At 36.0% G+C, this 18,349-nt stretch overlaps 1 protein-coding gene across 2 annotated transcripts; it reads left to right on the top strand.

Annotated features, from left to right (window-relative positions):
* The first annotated feature begins 15,131 nt into the window (after positions 1–15,131).
* Positions 15,132–16,822, top strand: LOC137242639 (nuclear valosin-containing protein-like). 2 transcript variants are annotated; one of them, XM_067769914.1, is made up of 3 exons: positions 15,132–15,385; positions 15,463–15,836; positions 16,503–16,822. In XM_067769914.1, the coding sequence occupies exons 2-3, from the start codon at positions 15,783–15,785 to the stop codon at positions 16,809–16,811; spliced, it is 363 nt and encodes a 120-aa protein (XP_067626015.1). In that variant the 5' UTR covers positions 15,132–15,385; positions 15,463–15,782; the 3' UTR covers positions 16,812–16,822. The 2 variants fall into 2 exon arrangements, with proteins under 2 accessions (XP_067626015.1, XP_067626012.1); XM_067769911.1 differs by having other exon boundaries at positions 15,132–15,836.
* The last annotated feature ends 1,527 nt before the right edge of the window (positions 16,823–18,349 follow it).

Genomic DNA, 18,349 nt, shown 5'->3' with positions numbered 1-18,349 from the left:
ATAGAGTTACTCCTGGTCCACCTTTATGGCGATATCTCGAAAAGGCGTCTACCTATAGAACTAAGGCCCACTCCCTTTTAAAATACTCATTAACACCTTTCATTTGAAACCCATGTCACACAAACACATTCCAGGGTTACCCTAGGTTCATTTTCCTACATGGTAATTTTCCCTTATTTGACAAAGGATGAAGGAAAATCGTTCCAAAAAACGTCACCCTTGGTCTACAATTTCGGACTCTTATCGAACTCATAATTAAGAGCGCTTCGAAAACACTTCATGGGTGATTAAAAAAAGTGATAAAGAAATGCGTTCAAATTTAACCAAATTTTCATATTAAAAAAAAATATTCAAATAAAACGAATTGATAGCTGAAGAAAGATAGCAAGGGCAAGTTGTTCTAATTTTTAGTATTAACATTTGTATGTATCCATGGAAAAGACAATGTTGTCTCCAAAGCTCTCAGCTGAGTATGTACCCAGTAGAAAAAGGAAGGAGTAAGAAGCAATTACAGAAGCACTCCTCCGGAGTCCTTAATTATTTTTTATATGAAACGGGCCAAATTGTAAGGTCTTGCCTTTCCACTTCTGAAGAAATGTCTTTTAGAAGCAGTTCGTCTCAAGCACTCCATATACGCCTCGTTCTAAGGCATTACCGCCTCACTTCCTGAGGAATGGCTTATAGAAGGAGTTCGTCTCAAGCACTCCATATACGCCTCGTTGTAAGGCATTACCGTTTCGCTTCCGAAGGATAAGTTTATATATGAAATATTTAAATATTTAGAGTGATTACGTACGTATGTACACATGTTTATTGGTTTAACAGGAAAATAAAACGTAAAAATAAATATTAATTCAGCGTAAATTAAATGTTATATGTATGAACATATATGTTATTCCACAAGCAAAAAAAACGTAAATATTAATATTATTAATTAGTTCAATAAATAAATATGTATTTGTACATACAGAAGAACATAAGTATAAGACTGCATTGAAGTATTTTCTTAACATTTTTACCAATTAGTGTATGTTATTTGGTATACTAAAAAACGTCGAAATAAACATAAATTGAGCGCAAAACGAAATTTAATACATACATATATATATATATATATGTATTTGTTGTTTAAAAACTATTTTTGCTTTCTTGCTGGACATGTTGCCTTGTGTACACGGTTCTTGGCATTTTTTAACCTTTTTTGATTTCGAAAATAAAGTTTTCTTTTGTTACGACTTTTTCAGCAACAGCTTCTGCAATTGAAAAGAAAAGACAAATAAAGAGTTTGATTGAATATTAGTTTTATTACAACTTACTATATAAAATATCGTTTATGTTAATATATTGTTTGAACGTTTGTTTCGTTTGTACCCCGTCATAATTGAAATTAAGATAAAAAGATGATAAAAAAATTTTAAGGACTACTTTTATTTATATGGACCACAAAATAGACGGTAATTTTTCCTTTTATACAGACATAATCTTGTTGAATTTTGTATAAAAAACTTTAAAAATAGCTCTTGTAAAAGAATTTTGGGATTTAAAACTATAAATGTGGAGCGCAATCTTTCAATTTAAGGCAAACCATGTACTTGGGATTAACTAGTTGATTATTTAAAATTTAAACACGCACTCTACTTTTATAATTTTAAATCCCAAAATTCTTTTACAAGAGCTATTGTTAAAGTTCTTAGTCAAAATTCAAAAAGATTATGTCTGTATTTAAGGAAAAATTTCCTTCTATTTGTTGGTCCTTTTATATAAAAGTAGTCCTTAAAATTTTTTTATCATCTTTTTATTTTCACTTTTTTAGTGCTGCCTACAAAAAGGCATTTGGAATTTTGGGTTCTGACTCACGGCGCAAGTTTCAAGTCTCTAGATCACCGGGAAGTTACTCAAAAATCGATTGCAAGATTCCCCTCGTTTTTCAAGGATTTGCAGTTATCTTGACTAGCGCGCCACTTAGCGGAAATGTGTTTTCTAGAAGTTGTATTGTCACTAGGCCTCTAACTAAGTGTCAAGTTTAAAGTCTCTAGGTAACCGGGAAGTTAGTTAAAAATGGATTGAAAGATTCCCAAATCAAAAGTAATTCTCTTAATATCTCGATCCATGCGCCACCTAGCGAAATTTTGTTTGATCAAGTATTGCATTGCCACCGGGTTCTGACTCACGGCCCAAGTTTCAGGTCTCTACCTCACCGGGAAGTTACTTAAAAATCGATAGCAAGATTCCCCCCGTTTTTAAAGGATTTGCAGTTATCTTGACTAGCGCGTCACCTAGCGGAACTTTGTTTTCTATATGTGGTATTGTCACTAGGCTTCTAACTAAGTGGCAAGTTTAAAGTCTCTAGGTCACCGGGAAGCTAGTTAAATATGGATTGAAAGATTCCCAAATTAAAATTTGTTTTCTTACCATCTCGATCCGCGTGCGCCACCTAGCGAATTTTTTTTTGATCAAATGTTGCATTGTCACCGGTTTCTGACCCATGGCCCAAGATCCAAGTCTCTAGCTCACCGGCAAGTTACTCAAAAATCGATCGCAAGATTTCCCTCGTTTTTAAGGGATTTGTAGTTATCTCAATTAGCCCGCCACCTAGCGGAACTTTGTTTTCTATAAATTGTATTGTCAGCAAGCCTCGAACTGCGTGCCAAGTTTCAAATCTCTAGGTCACCGGGAAGTTAGTTAAAAATGCATTGAAAGATTCCCAAGTCACAATTAATTTTCTTAATATCTCGATCCAAGCGCCATCTAGCGAAATTTTTTTGATCAAATATTGCATTGTCACCGGGTTCTGACTCACGGCCCAAGTTTCAGGTCTCTAGCTCACCGGGAAGTTGTTTAAAAATCGATCGCAAAATTCCCTGCGATTTTTCAGGGATTTTCAGGGATTTTCATTTATCTGGATTCGTCTCCCACCTGGCGGCATTTTGTTTTCCACGAATTGTAGTACCATCGACTCGCAAACTATGTGCTAAGTTTCAAGTCTCTGGATCACCGTGAAGTTAGTTAAAAGTCGATCGCAAAATTTCCATTTTAAAATTCTCTTAATATCTCGATCCATGCGCCACCTAGCGAAATTTTGTTTGATCAAGTATTGCATTGCCACCGGGTTCTGACTCACGGCCCAAGTTTCAGGTCTCTACCTCACCGGGAAGTTACTTAAAAATCGATAGCAAGATTCCCCCCGTTTTTATAGGATTTGCAGTTATCTTGACTAGCGCGTCACCTAGCGGAACTTTGTTTTCTATATGTGGTATTGTCACTAGGCCTCTAACTAAGTGGCAAGTTTAAAGTCTCTAGGTCACCGGTAAGCTAGTTAAATATGGATTGAAAGATTCCCAAATTAAAATTTGTTTTCTTACCATATCGATCCGCGTGCGCCACCTAGCGAATTTTTTTTTTGATCAAATGTTGCATTGTCACCGGTTTCTGACCCACGGCCCAAGATCCAAGTCTCTAGCTCGCCGGCAAGTTACTCAAAAATCGATCGCAAGATTTCCCTCGTTTTTAAGGGATTTGTAGTTATCTCAATTAGCACGCCACCTAGCGGAACTTTGTTTTCCATAAATTGTATTGTCACCAAGCCTCGAACTGCGTGCCAAGTTTCAAATCTCTAGGTCACCGGGAAGTTAGTTAAAAATGCATTGAAAAATTCCCAAGTCAAAATTAATTTTCTTAATATCTCGATCCATGCCCCACATAGCGAAATTTTTTTAATCAAATATTGCATTGTCATCGGGTTCTGACTCACGGCTCAAGTTTCACATCTCGAGCTCCCCGGGAAGTTACTAAAAAATTGATTGCAAGATTCGCCTCATTTTTCAAGGATTTGTAGTTATCTCACTTAGCGCGCCACCTAGCGGAATTTTGTTTTCTGTAAATTGTATTGTCATCAAGCCTCGAACTGTGTGCCAACCTTCAAGTCTCTAGGTCACCGGGAAGTTAGTTAAAAATGGATTGAAAGATTCCCAAATCAAAATTAATTTTCTTAATATCTCGATCCAAGCGCCATCTAGCGAAATTTTTTTGATCAAATATTGCATTGTCACCGGGTTCTGACTCACGGCCCAAGTTTCAGGTCTCTAGCTCACCGGGAAGTTGTTTAAAAATCGATCGCAAAATTCCCTGCGTTTTTTCAGGGATTTTCATTTATCTGGATTCGTCTGCCACCTGGCGTCATTTTGTTTTCCACGAATTGTAGTACCATCGACTCGCAAACTATGTGCTAAGTTTCAAGTCTCTGGATCACCGTGAAGTTAGTTAAAAGTCGATCGCAAAATTTCCATTTTAAAATTAATTTTCTGTATATCTTGATCCGTGCGCCAGCTAGCGGATTTTTTTCACTTGCATGGTAATGTCTCCCAGATCTGAACTATGCTCTAAGTATTAAGTATCTAGCTCGACGGGAAGTTACCGAAAAAGATTTTTCCGAGGGTCAAAAATTCGTATGGAAATGAGGTTACAAACATGAAAGCGACTTAATATAAAGGTATACAAAAATGTCATTTCCTAATAAATGGTGGTTTTTTGCGATACCTCCACTTTAAATAATTTTTTTGATGGCATTAAGCTAAAAGCAGAAGAAAAGGTGTTCGGTTATAGTAAGTATATGAAGAGAAAGCATTAGGATATGGGGGCTTAGAGTTGAAACCTGCTAACTCAAAAAGTCGAATTTGTAGAAGATCGAAACAAAACGGATAAAGTTTATTATATTCAGACAATTCATATTTAGCAGGTCCACACTTTAAATAGGCAATGCACAAAGATATCTACGTGAATTTACAATCAGCATATAACGTACCAAAGCTTGTTCATCTAAGTTTGGTATGTTATCTTCAAATCGCTGCAACTCATCGATATTTTTAACAGGAAACATTTGAAGTATATCAATCAGCATTTTGCTTCTTCTCAGCTGCCATGTCACGTACAAATACATGGATAGAGGCTAATTCCTTTGTAATCATTTCATCTCGATTGGACAAGTCTTCTTTTAAAGTTTTAATGGTGTTACTCTGTTGAGTTACTAAATCTTTTCACGCCTTCAATCTTAATTCAATATCTAGAAAATATCAATAAGTAATTATCTTTTAAATATTATGTAGAAAACTTATACTTACTATTAATTTGTTCATAAGATTTAAAATTACCCAATGTGGAATTCATCCGCCGGAGGACTTTTTTGTTTTCTGCCATTCTTTCTTTGCTGTCAATTAAAGTTTCTGTTACAATTAATAATTTTTATACGTATAACCATGCAGTAGGGGAACAAGAACGTAAGTATTTTCGAAGGGTAAACACATCATTTTACATATGATCTCATTGACATTAAAAGTTTCTATATATAAACTATATTTTCACTTTTGTTATATACTTCTTCGATAGGCTCCACACTTTCACTCTTTACTTCGATTTTCTTAAGTTTTTCTCTTAGTTTGTTTTTTTCTTTCACAATTTTTCGTTTATGTTACTTCTACTTGTTCATCTTTTATGCATTTTTAATTACATTAATATTTCCTCACCGTTCAAATTAATATGCATCTTTTCGTCACAAAAATTTTACTTAAAATGATAAATGCTGAAATTGACGCGTCACTTTTCAGTTTGTGCTGTTATACGTAACTGTAACTTGCATAGTTGAGACAAACAAAGCATTTGCCTGCTTTTTTGTTCGACACCTTATCAACTCCCCTTCAAAAAACGCGAGTACTCCATAAATAGTGTAAGGAGTATTTCCTTTGGGAGTATAGGAGTGTTCCAAAACAAATTTGTATTCATACAAAAAATGTGCTCCAATTAACATTGCAATGTTCTAGGACAGGAGTAGGTGATCCCACTCCCGCTTTGTTTATGAGTATCGTATAGAGTACATACGTGAGAGTACTTTCCAAAATACTTTCACTGTAGTACTTCATGGAGCACCCACAGAGGATCATATGCCAAAGTACTAAAGAGGAATTGTGTTGTCGGAAGGAATTATCGGAGTGAATTTAATTTAAAATTAAAGTAAATGAAGAGGGGCAATACAACTTTTATATTTTATACTACGAATATTCTTATGTTATTTAGCATTTGCGTGAATGAAACTAATATTTCTCTATACTATAGTATGCCCTGCAAAAATTGTTGGATTACGTGTTCCATTTTCTTCATGTTGGAGTACTCTAACAATACTCCTTTGCAATGCGTTTGCGGACCACCATCAGCCGATCATTGCTCGTTTTTTAACGAAAGTGATCACGACACGATGACGATCGAACAGAGTTGCCAAAAGTAAAATATTGCATGCAAATAACTAATAATAAAATTTTACCTTGACAACTCTGATAAAATGCAAAAGCGCACTGGTTTTATATATACATACCAGGGCATTTTTTAAGGATTTTTCACTAGGTGGCCAAAAGAAAAATATCTCCTCGACATGACTGACCATACCGGTCAGCTTTTGAATATTGCCATTTTTGGTCAAAAAAAAAACATGCTGTGGCAACCGTGGTTGTGACTCACTCATACCAAAACATTTGCAATAAAACAAGTAATCCCAGGAATAGTTATTTTTCATATCCAACTTATTACATACTTGGCAAAAATTTTTTTATTATATGCTGACAAAAAACCCTCGAGCACGTGCAGAATTTGTAGAATTTATATATGTCACGGAAGTCGTGAATACCTATGTTCTTTTCCATATAAATCCTCATTGATGGTATATTTGATGAACTATCATTAGAGTTGGGATTCTACCGGGTATTTACCATTTTTATGGGTAAATACCGGGAAAATACCCGGAATATTCCTTTTTTGTGTCTTTTTTTGCGTATTTAAAAATCGTTTGAATCGAGGCTGCTTGGAATTACAATTCAGCAATTAAATTTATACGCCATTTGAAATTAAAAAAATTTCGTTTTTATTTTAAACAAACAACCCAGCAAACACTCGGAGTCAACAATTAGTCTGAAAGGAGTCCAAACTTTGGATCGTTTGCACTCGTTATGAACTCATTTAGGAACCTGAAGCGAATGCTATATGCTTATATTTTGCCTCTAACATAAGTCTTATACAGACCTTCTTCCGATATCATATATGAGCCTTATTGGCGTCATATACTGCTAATTTTGAGCCTTTTAATGACACTACTTCAGGGCTTTTAGGAAGAATTTTTGACATATATCCGAAGCGGAAAACATAGGGGAGAATGTGATAAAACTCACATGAGGATAAGATAGAAATGAAATACGTATTAGTTGAGTTAATTATTTATTTAGAATAAATTGTCGCAGAAAAATTTCAAAGTTTTTTTCCGGAGCTGCCTAGTTTACTAATTCTAATATTTTTCGTTTGTTTATAATTTCATCAAATCGGAGTCATAAAAGACTTTAAGGTGATAGAATTTTTGAAGCTTTTGAACCATATTAAACTCCAGAACTGTAAGAGAATATTTATAAGGGACACATATTTACCCAAACAAACAGGCTCACGGCGCTCATAATTTAAGAATCCGAAACGAATCCAAAATAAGTGGGCAATATAGGAATCAGAAAAGCGTCGAAACGCGTAGGAGGGTAAAAGAAAATTTAATTTTTGCCTTTTATTTAACGGCCTAAAAGCTCCTAATCTTGCATGCAAAAATTATCATTTATCAACTATTTATGTTCGTCACAGCGAGTTTGGAACAAATTTTGAAACTTTGTTACGATCACTGTTCATTTTAATACAAAATGAATTACATTTGTACATTATTTTTACCCTTCCTATTCTTTTATTGTATAATAGACCGGGTCGATTTATGGGGAGGCAAAAAAATCGCCCATTGATCTGTGAAAATCATATTCTAGGGATCAAAATAAGAAACTTTGCCGAAGGAACCATACCTCTAAAACGAATTCTGATGACCCCCCTTTGGGTCGAACTTGCAAATTTTGAAAAATCCCACTTTGAAATGCCTATGTTTTTTTTTCTTTTTGGAGTTTATTTTTCTCTTAAGAAATTTATTTAGTCAGAACATATGTAAATGAAAAAATGAATTTAACTTAGTAATAGAAAAGAAATTAAAAAATTATTAGAAATTAGCGTTTTTACAACCCCCTTTTAAAAGCAAGGCATCACTGTGATGCATTTGCATGTCGTAAACATAGTTGTGTGGGTTTTTTATTCAACCATTTTAAAAAATGAAGGTATCACTGTGACACAATTGCAGATCGTAAAATTGCTTGTGTTGTTGTTTTTAAGCCACCACCAGACACAGCAGGTAGAATTAAAATTGCCCCTACCCAAAAGTTCGACCCAAAGGGGGGACATCAGAATTCGTTTTAGAGGTATGGTTCCTTCGTCAAAGTTCCTTATTTTGATCCCTAGAATACGATTTTCACAGAGCAATGAGCGATTTTTAAATTGACCCGCCCTATTGTATAAGCATCTTTTTTAGGCTCAAATGATTTACGTTAATAGGCTCATATAGGACGACCATTGCAAGAAGGATATACATTGGTTTCGGCCTCCCAAATGAGCACATACCGGCTGTAAAGGCTCCAATTTAAATATTTTTCCGACTCTTTTTCGACTCAAAATGTTTACTGGGTAAACTTAAATATTTGCAACGGCATGCATTATTGGCTAAATATTTTTGAAAAACGCTGGATTACAGATTAAAACTAATTCAACCGATAGCATAATGGATAACTACCCACCAATATAGGACAAATTGGATACATTTTGGAATGAATTTGTGTGTTGGTTTCCCATATTTTCCAAAAGATTATTTTTACCCTTAAAAATACATAAATAAATAAATGTAAGGCGCGATAACCTCCGAAGAGATCTAAGGCCGAGCTTCTCTTCCAATTTGCGTCGTGCTCCTCTTGATTTTCCCTACAAATTGGCCGGACGGGACCTACATGATTTTATGCCGACTCCGAACGGCATCTGCAAGGCAGATGAGTTTTCACTGAGAGCTTTTCATGGCAGAAATACACCCGGAGCGCTTGCCAAACACTGCCGAGGGGCGACCCCGCTTAGAGAAAATTTCTTCTAATTGAAAAACCTTATTTCTAAAATGTTTGATGTTGCTTTGCCCGGGGTTTGAACCCAGGGCATCCGGTGTGGTAGGCGGAGCACGCTACCATCACACCACGGTGGCCGTCGTGGGTATTTATTTTGGGTAAATATTTGGGACTTTACCCATTTTTACCATGTATAACCAATTTACCGTGTATTTACCATTTGGGTATTTACCCCTTTCCCATCTCTAACTATCATTCATTCGTTGATAAATTTCTTCGATTAGTACCAAATACTTCATTAGAATTAGCAAGTTATATATTTTTTGACATTTTGGGGAAATCATGTATGTTCAGAAAATTTCTGACATTATTTCAGTTAGGTGTTGTTCACGCATTTTCGAAATTTAGTTGTGGCCAGATTATGATTACTACGTGGCCACAGCGGACTACTACGTGGCCATTTGGCCACGTTCGTATTACTTAAAAAATGCCCTGATACATACTGTAGTATAGAGAAATATAAGTTTCTTTATTCACGCAAATGCTAAATAACATAAGAATATTCGTAGTAAAAAATATAAAAGTTGTATTGCCCCTCTTCATTTACTTTCATTTTAAATTAAATTCACTTCGATAATTTTTTCCGACACAATTCCTCTTTAGTACTTTGGCATATGATCCTCTGTGGGTGCTCCATGGATTACTACAGTGAAAGTACTTTGGAAAGTACTCTCACGTACGTACTCTATGGAATACTCACAAACAAAGCGAGAGTGGGATCACCTACTCCTCTCCTAGGATATCGCAATGTTAATTGGAGCACATTTTTTGTATGAATAAAAATTAGATTTGGAGCAGTCCTATACTCACAAAGGAGTATTCCTTACATTATTTATAGATTACTCGCGTTTTTTGAAGGGTGTATACATAAAACCAGTGCGCTGTTGTATTTTATAAGAGTTGCCATAGTAAAATTGTATCATCAGTAATTTGTATGCAATATTTTGCTTTTGGCAACTCTGTTCCATCGTCATCGTGTTGTGATCACGGTCGTTAAAAAACGAGCAATGATCGACTGATGGTGGTCCGCAAACGCATTGCAAAGGAGTACTGTTAGAGTACTCCAACATGAAGAAAATGGAACACGTAATCCAACAATTTTTGCAGTGTCGCTTCTCAAGACTAAGCCATCACTATGGAGCGCTGCGGTAACGTGCATAGTTCTCGCTTGGAAGCTGTTCTGTAATGCCTTCTTAGGGGTAGTCCTTGACAGCTTTTCTTCTGGATAGTGTATGGTTACACCCGAACTTAGTCTTCTTTACTTGTTTGTTAATCCATTTCTTGGTCCCACGAATAAACTGAAAATGGTTAGTGCGTCCGGCAAAGCCTACATGCCGAGAATAAGCACTTATGGCAATCGAACTTTTCCGTTTGCTGCGAGCTATTGAAAAACCGCCCGCTAAACAGTCAGCCATTGAAGGGAATGACTCGGCTTAAAGGGGTGTTGGTACGGAAATCTCCGCATTCTCCGTAACAGCGAGTTGAGTGTACCCAGATACATGCCTTTCGAGGCTGCGGAAAAAATGTGGCTTCCTCTTGGTTGGAAATATCAATACGTAACTTCTTCCGACGCGTCAAAACGATACATGAGAATTTCGAACATTTCCACCTGGAGAGATTTTTGCCCATTTTTAATGCACAGATGCACATTCCCAAAATCGCTGCCAGACTGTCGAAAAATCGTGCGCCCTGAAATCTTAGTTGTCTTATTTGCAGTCATGGACATCAGCAGGGAAAATTATCAATGGAATCCTCTTTCTTCACGTCTGACAGCTTCTGCAGAGAGAGCATGTTTATATACGCCACAGTCGTAGCATCGATGCAATAGCGCAATGACCTGTAATGAAACCGGTAAGTTCGCGCTGGTACCTAATTAGGGGTTTTCCGTTTGCTCGTGAAACAAACTACTTATGCTATATAATTACTCCGTCTCCAAAATCTGACAAATTTAGCTTATAAATCATCAAAGTTAACTATTTCAATATTCTTTGAAACCCCTTCCAAAATTTAGCTGTCCTTTGGGCTTATTTGCTTAAGTTTGATACGCGGTTTTTCCTTAAATCATTCTTGCACTTCCGCCACTGAGATGTTTATGCACAGCCACAACTTTGACTGCGCTTGGACGACATTCAGGTAATGTAAACCTAATGAGATGCTGACTAAGCTTTTTCTAGAACTTTCTAAACTAATACCAACATGAGCAAGCGGAATGAGCATTGTCACGAATAACCGCGCAAGTTGTGGTAAGCAAAAATGTTTTTGCCACCGAGTAAGAGCCTAATTTGTTGTTATTGTACGAGTACATACATTTATTTATATCAATTTAACTCGCAGTTTGTGCAATGAATTGACAATCGAATAGCTTAGCTTGCCACCCACGTTCACACACACACGCACCCATACATGCAGGTACAAAAATTACACTTTACACATTACTTTACATTATGCAATTTAAATTAAGAGAGGAAATAGCAACAGTAACAGCTGCTTCATGACCACACAAAAAGCCAGTTAAGCAGACAATTTTACGCCAACGTATTTGGTATGCATAAAAGGATTTCGAATGCTGCTGATAGCACCAAGCAAAAGGTGTAAAGTTACAAAGCCAAAAAGGATAAACACATGGCAAGTGCAGAATCAGCTGTAGTCAAGTTGGTGTCTATTGGTGTGCGTGTGTGTGTGTGATTGCAGTTTAATTGCAACAGTATGTTCGAATATGCAAAGTTAATTTGTACGTGCTTTGTAATGTTATGTACTTTATCTGTTGCATAACAATAGGCGTCGCACAAACACACACACATATACACATGCAACTGGATCTCTCTCTGCATTCACAGTATTCATGCAAATGCCAGTTGCAGCAGATAAAATCTTATGCTCTGCACGGCTATGTGGGTCTATGTGGGTGTGTTTGTGGTTGATTAAGACCTCCTCTTTCAGTTTCGCTTCAATAAATCGGATATGGAGAGGCGGTGCAAATGTTGTGTAAAAATGCGTTTGATAAGAGTTTCTTGCTTAGCGTTATGTACAGAATGCTTGCAGGATGTGTAAGTATGTTAGTCATTTACTCATTTACTTGATACTGAAAAGTTAATTTATCTTAGTAATCTAATAAGCAAGATTTTTCAATATCAATTTAAGCTGGCGATATATTTCTATTTTATTTTGCTATCTCAAAAAGGATTAGGTCGATTTCTTGTCTATAGGTCAATTTTGAATTTTGCGATTAAGTAGCCTTCCGGGAGAAGTGTTAAATAATAAACTACTAATTGACCTCTGGGTAGTCACTGAAAACCCGTTTGGTTGTGAGCCAATGTAAGAAGGCGGCTTCCTGATAATATCACTCGCGGCATGATATTGTAACTTATTCTGGGGGATTCCGCTAACGTTCATATCGCCGAACGTTCGTATCGCTGAACTGTCGAATAAATAACTCCAATACTCAGTATTGCAAAATGTTCTTTATTTAGACTACTTTGGGAGTAGAACAATAACTTACACTTCACAACTAATGTTTAAATCAAACTGATTACTGATTTCTCAGCTTGCGCTGCTTTTATATACTCGGTTTTCCCATTCACCCATTTCTCCTAACATCTAGTCACTTCGAACTGTTCGAAGACAGTTGTATCTCATGCTTGGTTACCAGCTATATACATGTATATTTGTAGTTTATGCTTTTCTACTAGCCATATGCGTGTGTATATGTGAGTAAAAAATTCTGCTCTTAGCTCATGACTACATGTGCGTATGTGAGATATCTCTTCACTTCGAGCTGCTGGTTATGTGTGTGCAGGTATATAAGTTTCACTGCTTACTGTATTACTGTTGCTGTGATCATTTACTAATAGCATAGTGATGCTAATATTTGCCAAAATATTTAGGTAATATTAGATTGAAGTGGCTGCCGTTGGGGTACATATTGGACAGCATCAATAGGCTCGTTGTGATACCACAAAAAGTCACCTTTACTTTTCCTCTTCGAACCATTTTGTGAACCTGATATAGGTTACCAACTATTTGAATACATACTCCATGACCTGGTTAGATTGTCCGGAAAGGCAGTGCCTTTTCGAATACGCAATGAAAGCAAAATTGTGCTATGGGATACAGACTTTTGGTGTAAAGCCGCGCCTTAAGTTTTGGTTTTAGACTCCAGTTCGTGCATATTCCTCTTTGGCACGAGTAGTAAGAAATGTATGTCCTCTTAACTGATCTTTCAATATTGACTTTTTTAAGCTAAGCTTGTTATCTATATAGATGCCGGTGTGTTTGACCCTCGTGAAAAGGAAAAGTTCTCTGTCATTATGTGAAGCCTGTCGGAATCATTGCTTTGTTACTGAAAATTATCGATTTTGTCTTAATGAAAAATGCCCTGAAACTGCAGAAATTACGTGCATGGGTTTATATGTTGTTAAGGGAACTTTTAAGGCCTAGAGAGGCAGGTGAAATGTATTGCATTACAAGTGATCAATTGACTGATCTTTCTACGTAAGCAATGAGCTCATGCAGGGTAGTTTATGTTAATCGTCCCTTCATTCATGCATGCTGCGTCCTAGACAGGTTTGGTCCTGTTACTCTTAAGTTAATATAAATAAAAAAAAATAAAAAAGTTAATATGGTCGCCCGAAAAAGCCTGCATTAGGGCATTATGCTGCGTTAGTCTATCCAATTTGAGCAGAAAAGCTAGCTAAGTTGTCAGCCAGAGGATTATTGGATTATCTATATTTTGTGACGCCGTCGATGATGTTACGCTGGAATTATAGGGAGAAAAGTTTTTGATTATCATTAATGCCGTTAATGAATATTAAATGAACGTCTCGCCACTTACTTACCTTCTAATTGGCGTTTAACCGTTTGAACTTTTATGGCCGTCCAACAAGGCACGCCAGTCGCTTCTCCGTGGGCTCCGATAATAATACTTTATAAGCCGCAGCGTCATCTTCCGTTCGCATAACATGGCCGCTGCATTTTAATTTGCTGAACTATGTTTATGGCTGCGTAAAGCTCGTACAGCTCATCATTAAATCTTCTTAGGTACCCGTCGTCACCAACGCGTAGGGGTCTGTAAATCTTAAATGTCTCGCCACTATCCGTTTTAAAGCAATAGTCTTTAATATCTCATTCAACTGTGCCAATTGACCGACGGATAACAAAGATGATGGACAGATGGACGCAGTCTACGAGTAACTAGAATATACATACATACGAGTACTATCCCCGCCATGACCAAATATTCGTACTTGGTGACTCCACCTAGCTGTTTCACTCATTCAAATGGAGTCCAAGTATTTACATTTTTTTCTACTTGGTGTCTTTTTTGCTGGATGACACTTTAGTTGACCAAAAGTCTTCTGCCTGCCATAACACCCAAATCCTGTAAATATTTGTTATTATTATTACTCTGCACATTCATTCGTACATGCTATATTTATGTAAGAGCTAATACCGTTAAATGGAGATTGAAAAGATAAACACCAAATTGCATCCGCTTCGCGGTAAACCTTTTAAGAACGTCTGCTCAAAGATTTATTGATTATAAATGTGATTTTACGTATACGACATGGTGTACCTTACGCTTCTACTAGGTAGCGATGGGGATGGTATGTATGTGAGTTTGGAGTATAAGTGAGTAAGTATTAGAGCACCCAGCAAAAACTGCCTAACGCATTCACGTATACAAATGCAAAATCTTCAGCTGTCATCTCCTCTACAACAAAAACAAGTTTGTTCTGGCAATGGCGGAACTATACCAGGTGGTACCACGGTGACTATTGATTTGTCTTTTTTTAATGTGATTTGCTACATCAACTTCCGGCGCATTACGATTTTGACATTAGTCCATCGATTTACAAAAACAAAGTACGTGGAACTTTTATGTATGTTTGTAGCTATGTCACCATGCTACCACCTTGTATGGTTCCGCCATGGTTCTGGCTGAATGTCAGAGAGGGAAGGGGATATATCATTTTTGCATTATTGTCTATTGTATGCATTCCCACTCATTTGTTTTGCTTTCTTGACAGATTGCACGCGTCAAAAAATATTAATAGTATGTAAATTTAATTAATTTAATGCTGAAACTTCAATTGAATTAAAAAAGAATAGATGCCACCGCTTCTAATAGTAGAAAATCCCTTTCTGGAGTTATACTAAATAAAATTAATGCTGACTCTACCAAGGGGTCGTCTAGTAAAGTGCAGATGCAATTGGCAGTGCTGGGTCTGAAGCAGCAACTGGAGCCCACAAACGCCACGAATTCCCAGAATCTTCTGATCAAGAAAACCAACAATAACCGAATAAAAAGCGAATGTTGCTGTTGAACGGAGGTAAGCATTAGTATATCTCCACAATATACGAACGAAAATTTTAATGCACGCTTAATATCATGAGAAAAAAACGATAGGGCTTCGTCTCAACAATATGATAGAAATGACCAACATGCACAGCAATACCGTCAACAACAACAGCAACAACGTTGGAATCGTTTATCCAATTATCAGCAACAACAACAAAATAACGATGCCGGACCTTTTTCAAGTGTTGCTTCCAATCAAATTAATCAACAACGGCAACGTAAATTCTAAAAACGTAAATCGCGTGAAACTTTTCAAGATATTGGTGGTATGGAGAAAACTTCAAAAGAACTTTGCGAATTATTAATACATATAAAAGCAGCGGATATATATTTTTCTTTGGGTTTAATGCCCTTCTCGTGGTTTATTAATGCACGGTCCGCCTGGATCTGGAAAAACGTTACTTGCGCATGCAATTGCTGGGGTATATATACATGCAATTTATAAACCAGGCATGCTTAACCAACGAAACGATATCATTTCGTTACGATAATCAACGTTAATAAACGAAACGAAGTCATTTCGTTTCGTTTATTAACGTTAAGATCGTCAAATTAACGAAATGATTTCGTTTCGTTTTCTGCCATATCAAAACGAAATCAAATCGTTTATGTTGATTATTAATTTCAAACTATGCTGGCAAAGCTGATTGATGGCAGAGTCATTAAAGGTGAAAGCATTAGCCAAGCTGATTGCAACTTTTCTCATGAATTTTGACAGTACGAACATTTCTCAGAGTATTTTTGACATTACCACCAACGAATTACACAAGCAAATTACATAGAGTTTGTGTGTGTATGTGCGCTCGTTGTTGCCACCTTACGGCTTCACCATGGCTATAGCATTGCCAGCACAATTCAAACATAAAGTATCACGTTTTCGTTAACGTTTTTAACGTTAACGAAAGCTTTTCGTTTCGGTTAAAAACGAGATACAATTTATCTTGATAATTTCTTTATCGATAATATTTCGAAGTGTTTCAACGGAAACGGTGGAAATTTTTTGATAAACGATTAGCTTAACGTTAAGGTGCATCCCTGTTATAAACGTAAACCTTTATTTTACATATACTATACATTTTTCTTTACAGCAATTAAATTTGCCATTAATAGATGTTGCTGCTACAGAATTAATAGCTGGCATGTCGGATGAATCTGAAGAACGTATACGCGATGTATTCGAGCAAGCGCCAATTTATGCACCTAGCGTTTTATTTAATGATGAAATTGATGCTAATCATCGAATCATGGTTATAGACGAAATAAAAAGATACATCACACGATATATCGAGAGACTACACAACCATCCAAACCCACAAGCCATTAACTTGCTAGATAACAGCGAAGAAACACGACGGCTGCAAAGACTGCACCCCTTAGATTTGCCTCTTAGATCCTAAGCAAAAATGGGGCCTTTCTCTCGTATAGCCTTTGAAATTTCTTCGCCCCGTAAATACAGCTGTCGGTCGCAACGAAGGTGTGTTTGCGGGGCGAACTAGTTTTGGGGGTTGTATGGGAGGATGGCCTTAATGTAATGTATGTATATAAGTTAATGTATATATATAAGTTAATAAATATGTATGTTAACACATACTCCTAGTTGATTTACATAACTCGAGATTTACAGTTGTATATACATAGAAGTCACATAATAATCCTTTTTATAGGACAAATTGCACTTAATGTTATAAAATTTGCTTATTGTCTAACGACAGATTGTAAATAAAGGCGATAAAAAAAAAAAAAAAAAAAAAAAAAAAAAATATCGAATCTTTCGCTTGCACAAAAAGATATGGAACGTATAGTTGTGTCACAATTGTATTCCAATAATGTATTCCAAATTTTTAAATATTCATTTTAATAAAAATTTTATAAAAAAAAATTAAGTGTTATTTTTTCGTTATAGATGCGTTAGGACTATGGGATAAGTATAACAGCTAGATAATTTGTTATTTACTTCATTATATATGCATTAGGAATATCAGATAAATACAACAGCTAGATAATATGTTATTTATGCCATAACGCTAACGCATAGCTTTATGACATTCGTTGCTGTATAAATCATGTTATATATGGCATATGAATAGCATATTGAAAAGAGAAAAATATATGAAAGCTTAATACCAGAATTTAGTGAACGTAAAAAAGAAGGCTGCTCACATGTATAGAAAAATATACGTGAGGATTTGTCACTCTGTCTTAACAAACTGATGTAAATTTTTGAATTTCTCACGCATAGTTTTTGTAGCACTACGGATAATTTAATGCATTATATAACAAGTAGCGTTCTAACTGGGCAGTGGTCACCCAAATTGAAACTGTGGCTGTGTGAGTAAAACTAAAATCATCTTAGTGGTAGTGGTATAGTTGTTGATGAAAAATCAAAGAGGTAGGACGTATGCACGCATGTTTGTTAACACACAAAGAGTAGTTCGTAAATATGCCATATAAATACTATTTTATTGCTTCGGTCTAATGAAAAATTTAAACAAAACAAGTAAGGAAAGCTACGTTTGGGTGTAACCGAACATTACATACATTTAGCAAAATGAACCTAGGGTAACACTGGTGTTGGGAATCTCTGCTCTAAAAATTTGTCTATATACTTACGCAAAACTGTATTTGAAATTACAATTGTTTGCAGGCATATGCACATACTAAGGTTGTTGTTTTCATGTTTCTATTGTTTCATATTCTTGCTATATTAAAGCTGTTTACGCCAACTAAAATTCTGTAACATACATATGTACATACATACATTGCAACTGTTCATTGTTTTTTGCCTTTTTCTTTGTTCAACCAAAGTGACCGCTTCTCCTGTTTGGTATTTTTGTAAACTGCAGTGCATTCTTCCAACTTCCAAGCTGGTACGGTAAATGCAAATCGTTTGGCCGTTTGCTAATGAAGGGATAAATAGTCGCGAAAATAAGTATTT

Source organism: Eurosta solidaginis, chromosome 1, assembly GCF_040869045.1.
Source record: "Eurosta solidaginis isolate ZX-2024a chromosome 1, ASM4086904v1, whole genome shotgun sequence".
NCBI classification, from domain to species: Eukaryota; Metazoa; Arthropoda; class Insecta; order Diptera; family Tephritidae; genus Eurosta; species Eurosta solidaginis.
Note: the sequence above shows the minus strand (reverse complement) of the source record. Positions and strands in the feature narration are given on the sequence as shown.